The sequence below is a fragment of the Zingiber officinale genome, chromosome 4A (genome assembly GCF_018446385.1).
Source record: "Zingiber officinale cultivar Zhangliang chromosome 4A, Zo_v1.1, whole genome shotgun sequence".
In the NCBI taxonomy this organism is placed as follows: Eukaryota; Viridiplantae; Streptophyta; class Magnoliopsida; order Zingiberales; family Zingiberaceae; genus Zingiber; species Zingiber officinale.
Window position 1 is genome coordinate 1,571,860 of NC_055992.1, and position 12,334 is coordinate 1,584,193.

The following is a 12,334-nucleotide window of genomic DNA, read 5'->3' on the forward strand; positions in this document are numbered from 1 at the left end:
TGAGAAGAACTAGCCATGGTCCGAGCAAATGAAACCAAAAAAGATGACGGGATGAAAACAAGAAGAGGGTACCGGAACAGTACCCGGGAGCGAAAACTGGGGAGAGAAATGTAAAGAAAGCACCGGAAACAAGAAAGAAAGGAGGAGAGCCTTACAAGAAAAAGGAGGATCGAAGGAAGAACACCGGGCATCGCCGGAAACAGGAGACACGATCGCCGGAAACAGGAGACACGATCGCCGGAGCTATAAAATGCGAGAGACAACCAGGGGCACGCGAAAGGAGAAGTGAGGCGACGGAAGAGAAAACGAAGGCTTTATAGGGTAAAGGTCGGACGGCCTCCACCGTTGGATCCAGGTCACGGGAATCAAAGCGCGCATCGCGCCGTCCATTTCGAACCGCCTCGATCCCGTCAAAGCACCACGCCGCCGCCGCCGTACGATGACGACGGTGTGCCACGTGGCATTCCGCCATTTGAAGCATTTAATGCGCGCATGCTCAACCTTAATGTCGAAGATTGGCGTAGAATACGAGAAGGCTAAAGAGATGTTGTTGTGGAATAATCTTTAAGGCCATCCATGCGGTAGGCCGAGCGGAGGATAAGGGCACGAAGGTGCCGCCCGGCTAGACTCGTGGTCCAGTCAGTCGGACTAATTGCCTCCTTCGACTAGACTTGAAGGGGAGGCAAGTGATCCGGCGGTAAGAGCAGGGGACCCCGTTCTGTGGAGTCAACGCCACGTGGGAGTCAAAAGGGCTGGTGGCCGGCCGGAGAGAGATGGGTCGACCGGCCGGCCGGCCGGTGTCTAGTTGATGGTTAAAGGCACCCTGACGAAAGTCAGGGTTCCGGCGCTCATCGGACAATATCACAGAGCCGAGCGGATGGCACGCTCGGGCGAATACATGATGTAGCCTACTGCTAACAGTCCCCATAAAGCACATGATTGAGAATCTCCCAAGTAAACCACCATATATGTCCGGCCGGATGTCGGCGGAGGCTGGCCGGCCGGACGTCCGGCAGGGAATAAAGGTAAAAGGACAAGGGACATCTTTTTCTGACAGCGGGCATGTGCTGCGTTCAAGCCATACTCAAAATCCTATGACAGAAGGATCCACTGTCCCATCAGAGACGTGCTCAAACTGTAGCAGTATCGGGTCAGGTAAGCTCTTCTGACAAGCCCACACCGGGGTATGGATAGAGGACACGTATGTACCTCGGTACATATGCCCGAGCCTCTTCATAGCTCTATATAAAGGGTCCTCGCCCTTCGTCGGAGGTACGCATTCTACAATTTCTGGAGCCACTTCTTCACTGTTCGCTTGCCTGACTTGAGCGTCGGAGGGTCGCCGCCGGGAACCCCTTCTCGGCCCGACTTCTGTGCAGGTTCGCCGGAGTTTCGTACGACCCATCGGAGATCTACGCCAGCGACTCGGAGAGCGCCACGTGCCCAGCGTCCGTTGATTCAGCTTTCGGACAGGATCATAATATAATCAGGATTATATTATAAGGCTGATTATTTTGTTTGGTTTAACTTTAAACTTATAATGTAATATAATCTTGATTACAAATTGGTTTAACTTTAAACTTGTAATGTAATATAATCTCGATTACAAAAGGTAGTGAAATTTTGTAATTTGGATTACAAAGCAAATACTATATAATCCTATTACATTACGAGATCACTGTTTAACCAACATTTAAATATCAAATATACCCCTAGTCAGTCGTCGCCCGTCGACTGCCCGCCGCTGACTGTCGTCACCGGTCGTTGGCCATCGGCCGACTGTCGCCGCCGCCGGTTGCCAACGACCGCAAGAGGTGTGGCGGTTGCCTGTAAAAGTCGGAGGATATTTTTGTCATTTTATAATAATACGAATTACATTCCTTATAAAAAAACAATGGATACCAAACAAAAGAATACAATCATCCTTGTAATCAAATATTACATATATTATATTACCAAACGTATTAATGTAATCAAGATTACATTATATTACAAATTCGATTACATTATAATATGTAATATCAATTACATTATACCCAACCAAACGTAGTTTAATTAGGGTATATGGAATGAATGTGAAAGATAAGCTGACACCAACAAGTGACGACTTAGAATCACGTCATATTCAACAGCCTAATCTTATTCCCTAACTACGTGCTCATGTACCCCAACTCCGGCTATAAGTATCAAAGCGACGCTCTCCTCCGGACCTTCACCAAAAATAATTTAAAGCTAGCAGAGGTGGCCGATCGATCGATCGATCATGCAGTTCAGCAAACCACAAGCAGCACGTGCCGCCGAGCCATCGGTGGCGCCGGAGGATTCATGGCCGTGCGGGCATGGCGTGGCGATCCGAGACATCAACCGAGCCCATGAACTGATGACCCAGCTGCACGCTGTGTTGCTTCAGTTCCCCGCCGGCTCCACCTGGTCGCGATTGGGCGGCGACATCATCAAGGACATACTGAAGCTCACCACGTCGGCCCTCGCCGCCCTTCAATCCGGCGAGCGGCTCGCCGGCGAGAAGAGGAAGGCTGTTGCTGCCTCTACTACTACTTGGGGCACAAAAGATCATGAGCCCGATGGAAGAAAGATCAAAAGGCAATTTAATTAATTAATTAATTAGTTTATAAATTTGATTAATTATTTTATATATTTGGAATTGACCCAACGACTAATTAGTCAAGAGCAGGAAGGAGGAAGATAAATGGGCAGTAGTGACGACGGTGCCCTACGAGGATGGTCACCAGTGGCGCAAATACGGACAGAAGTTTATCACCAATGCTGAGCATCCGAGGTAATTAATTAATTAACATGATCCAGAAATTCAAATACAGAGGGATAATTTTTATACGGAATAAAAAGGTGATATCCTCCATTTCACCGATAGAACCGTTAGGTCCATCCCTGCTAATTAATATGTTTACAATTATAGAATTAGACTCTCACTAATTAATAGCTAGATCTGCTTAATTAATTAATTAATTAATTAACCATCCATGCAGGAGCTATTTCAGATGCACATACAAAGAGGAGCAAGGCTGCGAGGCCAAGAAGACGGTGCAGCAAGAAGACGGCCATGCCAATCCATCAAAGTTTACCGTGGAATACACCGCTCGCCATACCTGCAAAGGTCTCCCTTTTCAAAAGCCCTCTCGGCCGCCGCTGACCTCTGATCGCCTGATCACGTCCTCTTCGTCATCGTCTTCTCCATCGCTTGTAGCTGCTAGTACCGGTGCTAGAGTCGACGATCAGAGCCCTGAGAAGGGCTTCTTCAATGGGGATCTTGATCTGCCGCGGGTGTGCACACAGGTGTATGATGAAATGCTTGACGATTGGGATTGGGAGTTGGATGATTTGCTGGGCCGGACAAGTAGTACTCTGGAGCTGGACAAGTTGTTTGGAGATGATTACCATGAATGGTATTAAGTGCAGTGAGAAATGGCAAGGCATGCAGCTGTAGCTTTATATATAAATATAGTATTTAATTTGATTAACAGTTAAAAATAAAATTGCTACTGCATTTAGAAAATTCTTATTCGACAATGATCTTGTTCGGAAATTGAATCAGATAAAGGTCGAATGAGATATCACTGATGTTGACAAAAGAGAGACTAAGATGCTACGATCGTGCAGGCTTAGGCGAACAAACCCCCACGCGGCCTAGCAGGATTGTTGGGCCTAAACCGGTGGTACTAGAACACTACAAAAAAAACCTGGTTTACCGACGGAATTTTCCGTCGTAATTCCATCGGTATTGTTGCTTAGTGACGGAATTACGACGGAAAATTAGTTGTCGGAAGATAATTTGTCGGAAACAGATATACCGACGGAATTTATATTCCGTCGGTAATTACCGACGGAATTTATATTTCCGTCGGTAAATCATGCCAAAAACAGTGCTTCCGGTAGTTATGGTTACCGACGGAAACATTGTTTCCGTCAGTGTTTACCGACGGAATCCATTACGATAATTGCCAACGGAATACTTATTCCGTCGATAAAATAAAAAAAATTACAAGAAAAAAATTATATTTCTTTTTGTACCTTATTTACAATCCATATATACACTAAATCATCACAGACGATGACATTTCATATAATATACAAACACATACAAACAATCACATCCATACAAACACATACAAACAATTACTTTCACACCTACAAACACATTTCATATATCCTAATAATTCATACAATTCATACAAACATAAATAAACTATAACATCTATACAACACAAAGTAATACAAATAAAAACAATCACAATCATCTAAAACAAATAAAATCTAAACAAATCACAATAATAGAAACAAACTAAACTATCCAAATTTCCATATATAAATCCAAATTTATAGAATCAGATATTTAAATACATATCATGATAGAAAATACTCCAAATTATACATCTGCATACAATAGAAAATCCTGCAGAAAGTAAAATGCAATAGAATATGATTATTTATGAATAAGATAAAATTTTTGTAGTGATTTATATATAGCTAATTTTGATACCTGGATATAAATGAGCATATGATGATGACGATGACGATGACCACGACGATGATGATCAAACATACTAAAATATCATAGAAATGTGTAGATTAAAATATCATAACATAATAAATATAATTTTGTAATACTATAATGAAATGTTGAAACCTAAAAAAGAATGATGCATGCCTCAACTATTCATGATTAGATCTTTCAAAAATACACAAACAAACAAAAGGTTAATAATTAAAACTAAGTAGGAAAAACTACTTACAAAAGGATGATCCCTCCAAAACTCTGTAAAGACTTCCTCTAGAAATTATTACAATGGCACTCGTTAAATATGCAAGAAAAGAAATGAGAGCAATGCACTAAAAAAGTATAATGTTTAACTAATTTTACATGTCAACGAAAAAAGATACCTAGATCATATTTTGGATATCTACTGATGCTGATGAATTGTTCCTGAGAAAATGTAATACAATTAATATCATATTTTAGAGGTGAGCAGATTATAATTAATACCAAAATAGAATAAATATATTTTGCATGTTTTATAAGCGATAAATAAAAAAAGGTAAGTTATAGTTATACAAACCTAATCAGAGTCTTGTGGGTCTTGAGTCTCTTGTAGAAGAAAAACTAGGACGAGCCCTGGCTCTTGGATCTTCATATGATTTAGAAGTCTTGGAAATTGATGAACCTATTTAGTTAGTTATAAATTGACACTATCCTCTGGAACAATTTTAGATTCAAAAGCTACTAGATTGTTCTGTTGGGAGAAGGATAAGATGAAAATATTCTTACAAAGAGATGAAGGTGGAACGAAGCAAAAGAGGTACAACATTGAATATGCAACAAATTTTACAGATATGAGCGCTTTGCTATCACATCTGCAAAATTTGTTGCATATTCAATGTTGTACCTCTTTCGCTTCATTCCACCTTCATCTCTTTGTAAGAATATCTTCATCTTATCCTTCTCCCAACGGAACAATCATGTAGCTTTTGAATCTAAAATTGTTTTAGAGGATAGTGTCAGCTTATAGCTAACTATATTGGATATTATATTGGTATAGTACCTAGTTTGGATTTTGGCTGCATTAGAAGATGTGGTAATGAATTAAATAAAATCAAATAACCGAGGCCATAAAGGATTTTGAAGTTGAGGTTCAATAGCTGATTGATGTTGGAACCCCAACGTTGTTTTGGTGTGAACAACAAGTTAAGTTAGGTCCTGTGTGTATTTAACCTTGTGTCTAAGTGTGCAGGAGCTTAGGAGCACAGGTACTCGAGCGGAAGACGCAGCTAGCGAGAAGGACGGCACGCGGTGCGTCCGAGGGACGAGGTGCTGCGGAAGAGTACACCGGCGGACGAGAAGGAAGCGCACGCGGTGGTTCCGAGGGACGAAAGCCGGAGCGGAAGATTGCTCGGGGAGCAAGAGACGCAGCTAGCGCGAAGGTTGGCACGGAGTGCGACTGAGGGACGAAGACTGCGGATGAGTACGCTGGTGGACGAGAAGGAACACGCGGCAATTCCGAGGGACGAGAAGCCGGAGGGAAGCACGCTCGAGAAGGTCGGAACATGGGTTCGGGTGAGCCCTATTCCGGAAGGCCGAAATCACCCAAGCAAACGGAGCCGGAGTGAACAGACCCGGATCGAGATGAGCTGGATCGAGACGAGCTGAACCGGAGTCGAAAAGTCAACTTATGTTGACCTTAGGGCTCCGGGCGCCCGGTGTTGGGATCTTTCGTACTCGGCTAGAGAGGGGGGGTGTGAATAGCCGCCCCAAATCGATCGCGTTTCTTCCTACGATTAGGTTAGTGCAGCGGAAATACAAATAGAAACGAAAGGAGAAGAAAATCAAACCTTAACACAGCGATGTACGAGGTTCGGAGATGATACTCCTACTCCTCGGCGTGTCCGTAAGGTGGACGAGCCCTATCAATCCGTCGGTGGATGAGTCCCCGGAGAACCGGCTAATACAATATACTCCTTGTGGGTGGAGAAACCTCGCCACAATATTTGCAACAGCAATAGGAGTACAAATAGGAACAAGAAAACAAGAACAGAAATGTAAACTACACTTGCTTGCCTTCTTGAAGTCAGCAGGAACCCTGGGGAAGCAGCAGCTTCTCGGATCCAAGCCTAGCTAGAAAACCAGCAACAGGAAGAAGCTCACGCGAAGCTTTAGCACCCAACGAGCTCAACAAAGCTCGAAGAAGAATGAAGCAGCAAGAAGAAAACTCCCGAAGAAGAAGCAAACCCCTGAGAAGCCCTCACCCCTTTATACCGCGAAGAAGAAATGAAGAAACTAGCCGCGGTCTAGAACTCGATCGGTCTACGGACCGATCAGGGCCGATCGGTCCCGACGCATCGACAACCGCGTAACCTTCGCAGGCGATCGATCGTGCGGACCGATCAGACATCCGATCGGTCCACGCATCGATCCCAACTCCGCCGTGCTTCGCGACATCGTCTCCTGATCGGTCCCCCATCGATCAGGGCCCGATCGGTCCGTGGACCGATCAGCCTGCCTTTCTTTTCGCCTCTGTTGCCGATCGGCCACCGATCAAGAACGAACAGAGCTTGTTGTATCCGATCGGTCACCGCACCGATCGAGCAAGCAGTATCACCGGATCGTGTCGGTGACCGATCCAGCTTGGTTTTGCCCAAACCAAGTCCCAAGACTTCCAAACCAATATCCGTCAACCTTGACCTATTGGTACTTCATCCCTAGCATCCGTCACCCTTGACTGCTAGAACTCCTCGCCAAGTGTCCCTCAATTCCTTCGACCTACTTGGACTTTCCAACACCAAGTCCGATCATCCCCGATCCATCTGGATTTTCCTGCCTGGCTTCACTCACGTGACTTTCACCGGCTTCACTCACCAGATTTCCACACCGCCTAACATCCTAGTTAGGACTTTCTCACCGCCTTGCTTCACTTACAGTGACTTTCCCACCGCCTGCTTCACTCACCAGACTTTCCACACCGCCTAACATCCCAGTTAGGACTTTCCCATTCACCTAGCTTCACTCACTGTGATTTTCCCGAATGCCTGGCTTCACTTACCGGGACTTTCACCTTCACCTAGCTTCACTCACTAGGATTTTCACCGGATTCACTCACCGGATTTCCACCGCCTGGCTTCACTCACGTGACTTTTCCCGTGCCAAACTCCCTGTTTGACTTTCCCGTGCCAAGTCTCCATACTTGACTTTTCACGTGCCAAGCTCCCTGCTTTTCCGTGCCAAGTCTTCATACTTGGACTTTTCCTAAATCAGGTCAACCAGTCAACTTTGACCTACGGTTGCACCAATAATCTCCCAAACATCTATTCTTGTCCCACATCAAGAATAGAACTCTCTCACGAGTGTCAAACATCAACATGCAACACAACTAGGTCAACCTTGACCTAAGGTTGCACCGATAATTTTCCCAAGTCAAACATCAAAATACAACTCGAGTCACGTCAACTCGAGTCGGGTCAACCAGGTCAACCTTGACCTAAGGTTGCACCAACAATCTCCCCCTTTTTGATGTTTGACAAAACTCATAATCAAGTTAGGTTAACCCGATAACCTAACTTAGGTTTCTCCAATAATTCTCCCCCTTTTTGACACACATCAAAAAGAATTCCAATGTTCTACCTTGAACATTCCTTGACATTCTTCCCCTAGCTTAGGTTAACCCGATAACCTAACTTGGGTTCTCCAATAATTCTCCAATGAACACTCTCCCCTTTTTGACACACATCAAAAAGAAAAAGGAGAGTATCAAGGTCAAGAGTTTCTTCCTAATGAAAGTCCCATACCTTTCATTGAAACTCTTAATTTCCCCCTTGATACTAAACTCAACAATCAACTTAGTGATAACCCCATATCACTAATCCTCAAAAGTCTTAAGGAGTAAAAACTCCTCCTAAAAGTCAACTCCCCCTTGACCATTGCACCAACAATGTCTTGGAGAGTTTCAAACCCTTAGAAACCTAAACCACAAACTTTCACAGCCGGAATTTCAGATATACAGTTGAAATTCAGCTTTTGGCACGCCCTGATCGGTCACCAGACCGATCAGGATCCCATTGGATCGGTCCCCAGACCGATCCACATTCACTGGGATCGGACTGCCTCTTACTGGATCGGTCTCCGGACCGATCCACACTTCCCTGGATCGGTCCAGTGACCGATCCACTCCTTTCTGGATCGGTCCAGTGACCGATCCAAGATCCCTTATCAGAATTCCTGAATTTTTACCCGAAATTCAGAAACCCATAAACAATTCCAGAAAATTTCAAAAATTATGAAACTTTGAGGATACACTCCTCATAACATATACTATCAAGGAAAAATAGTTTTCTATGAAAATAACTTCCATTTTCAAATCTTGATACAAAATTCGAAAACTTTGAAATAGTTCAAAGTTAACTCAACTTTGTATCACAATGTTCAATGATGAAAGCAATCACTAAGATGACTTCATCAAGGTTTTCCAAATCAATTTCAAAATGATTTTAAAACCATTTGAATTTAGGACCATAATCTTAGAGCTAAATGTACATGACTTGTACACAAGCTTTCCCTATGATCCTCCTTTTCTTGAATTAGGCTCATCTAGGTACAAAAACTATGCACCTTGATCCTAACTCATGATCCTAATATCTCACACACATCTAAGGTGTATCAAACCACATTCAAGTCAATTTGATGTGAGATATGGGTTAAGGTCAACTTAGGCTAAGTTCTCATGCATTTTCTAAACATCAATTTGATCTCAATATCAAATTATATGTTTGTCCTTAAATCAATTTCATTGATTATAATGCAAGAGATGATGACATGGCATATAATGATATCATAAGTAAAAACATGTGCCAATGTCATGATGTCATGGCATAAAGTTTGAAACTAAACTAACACATGACACATAGATAACCTAAGCATTATCATGACATATCAAATGATAATAAAATGAATATGATGTCATGGCATGGCATATGGCAACCAATCATGGCAAGTTAGCACAAATAAAATACCTAAATCCCTATCTAAGTATCCTTAGCCTTAGCTAACTTAAAATCTAACCCTAGATTGCCCATATATCCCTAAGAGAAAACCAAAATCCCAATTATGGTATTTCTCTAGGTTTTCTCAAATTGTGCCACTTAAGATTAAAAATGATATTTCCACCATTAGGCACATTTAGCTCTTCAAAGGAGTAAATGATAATTCCATTTCATTTTCAAAAGTTCTCAAAACCTTGAAAATACTCCTTGAGTGTCAATTTCCTCAAAGTTGGGTTAACTACCCTTCTTATTGGAGTTGACACTCTCTAACCCATTTATGGGGTAGAGAAGATGCTCCTAGGAACCCAATACCTATTAGAGCTCATTGGGTTCACTAAATATTCACTAGGGATAACTTCCCTAGCAACCCTCCTAATGACCCTCTTAGGCTTTAAAGCCTTGGTCATTTGGATCTCATCAAGGTCAACTATAGGGGTGACTCCCCTTGTGACCTTGGTAATGGTCTTCCTAGCCTTAGGTTTTGTTCCATAATCGAATGGAACATTATGATAAGTGGGCTTGACCAATTGGGACTTAGGTTTGTGACCTAAACCTTTCTTGTCCTTGGACATTGGTTTTTGACCCTTAAACCCTAGAGATGACTTCTCTATGTTTTTAAGAGCCTTTTCCAAATTATCAAGTCTTGACCTCAAGACTTGATTTTCCCTCTCTAATACCTCAAGTTTTAATTTGTCATTTTCTCTTGAGATATTCCTAGGCATATGTCTAGTCTTCTTGGGATTTCTACCTAGGTTTTCCTTAACTTTAGAAGCGTTAATCCTAGGGTTGGTATTTCTAGTGTTATCCTTACCTAGGCTAACATGTTTAGCTCCTAAGCACATGTATTGGTTCCTAAAGTTAACATGCTTATCATTATTAACAATTGCAACAAAACTACTAGCATGAGTTTTATTAGAATTGCAATAATGAACCTTAGAGGTTACCTTAGGATTTGCCTTAGCTCCCCCTATCGTTGTGCCCGGTCTCTTGCCCTTGTGAGGTTGCCTCCCCCTCGGACAATGGCTCCTATAGTGTCCCCTTTGCTTGCATTGGAAGCACACGATGTGCTCCTTGCCCTTGCGTTTCGGGACTCCGGCTTCCTTGACCTTTGGCGCCGGTGGAGTCTTTCTTACCCTCTTTGGACACTTACTCTTGTAATGTCCATGTTCCCTACACTCAAAGCATATTATATGTAACTTATTTGAAATTGAAATGCTTGAGTTACCTAGGTTTGGGGATGGGTGTGAGCTCTCTTCCTCATCCCTTCCGGAGGTAGATGTCTCTTCTTCTTGCTCCGAACTTGAACAAGAGGAACTCTCCTCCTCTTCTTCCTTGGATGTTGAGTAGCCCTCAACTCCCAATTCGCTCCCTCCATGATGTGAGCTACTTGGCTCACTTAGCTCCTCTTCATGGCTTGAATTTGAGCTCTCCTCATGGAACTTTGCTAAGTTGTTCCACAATTCCTTGGCATCGTTGTATCTACCTATCTTATGCAAGATATCACTAGGTAATGAAAATTCAAGAATTTTCATTACCTCGTCGTTGATTGTGGATTGGTGGATTTGCTCTTTCGTCCACTCCTTCTTCTTGATAGGTTTTCCTTCCTCATCCATCGGTGGGGAAAACCCTTCTTGTACACAAAACCAATTTAACATATTAGTCCTAAGAAAATACATCATCCTTACCTTCCAATATGTGAAGTTGTCGTGAGACTCGTAGAAGGGTTGAATCGTGACATCTTCTCCATAGAGATCCATCTCTAGCCCGTGCTCCCCCGGGTGTTGATCCGTCGAAGAGCGGCCTCGCTCTGATACCACTTGTTGGGATCTTTCGTACTCGGCTAGAGAGGGGGGGTGTGAATAGCCGCCCCAAATCGATCGCGTTTCTTCCTACGATTAGGTTAGTGCAGCGGAAATACAAATAGAAACGAAAGGAGAAGAAAATCAAACCTTAACACAGCGATGTACGAGGTTCGGAGATGATACTCCTACTCCTCGGCGTGTCCGTAAGGTGGACGAGCCCTATCAATCCGTCGGTGGATGAGTCCCCGGAGAACCGGCTAATACAATACACTCCTTGTGGGTGGAGAAACCTCGCCACAATATTTGCAACAGCAATAGGAGTACAAATAGGAACAAGAAAACAAGAACAGAAATGTAAACTACACTTGCTTGCCTTCTTGAAGTCAGCAGGAACCCTGGGGAAGCAGCAGCTTCTCGGATCCAAGCCTAGCTAGAAAACCAGCAACAGGAAGAAGCTCACGCGAAGCTTTAGCACCCAACGAGCTCAACAAAGCTCAAGAAGAAAATGCTTCAGCAGAAAACTTCCGAAGAAGAAGCAACCCTGTAGAAGCCCTCACCCCTTTATACCTGCGAAGAAGAAACAATGAAGAAACTAGCCGTTGCGTCCTAGAACCCTGATCGGTCTACGGACCGATCAGTCAGGCCGATCGGTCCCCGCATCGACACACGTAACCTTCAGGCACTCGATCGGCCGTGGACCGATCACATCTGGATCGGTCCACGCACCGATCCCAACTCCGCCGTGCTTCATGACATCGTCTCTGATCGGTCCCCAGATCGAGGACATGGCCTGATCGGTCCGTGGACCGATCACCGCTTTCTTTCGCCTCTGCTGGCCGACGGTCACTGGACGATCAAGAACCGAACAGAGCTTGTTGATCCGATCGGTCACCGCACCGATCGAGCAAGCAGTATCACCGGATCGGTCGGTGACCGATCCAGAGCTTGGTTTTTGCCCAAACCAAGTC

At 43.8% G+C, this 12,334-nt stretch overlaps 1 protein-coding gene across 1 annotated transcript; it reads left to right on the forward strand.

Moving 5' to 3' along the window:
• The first annotated feature begins 2,263 nt into the window (after positions 1-2,263).
• LOC121969095 (probable WRKY transcription factor 70) lies at positions 2,264-3,429 on the forward strand. The gene is made up of 3 exons (XM_042519020.1): positions 2,264-2,601; positions 2,693-2,797; positions 3,006-3,429. Exons 1-3 carry the CDS (start codon positions 2,264-2,266, stop codon positions 3,427-3,429), a joined length of 867 nt encoding a protein of 288 aa, XP_042374954.1.
• The last annotated feature ends 8,905 nt before the right edge of the window (positions 3,430-12,334 follow it).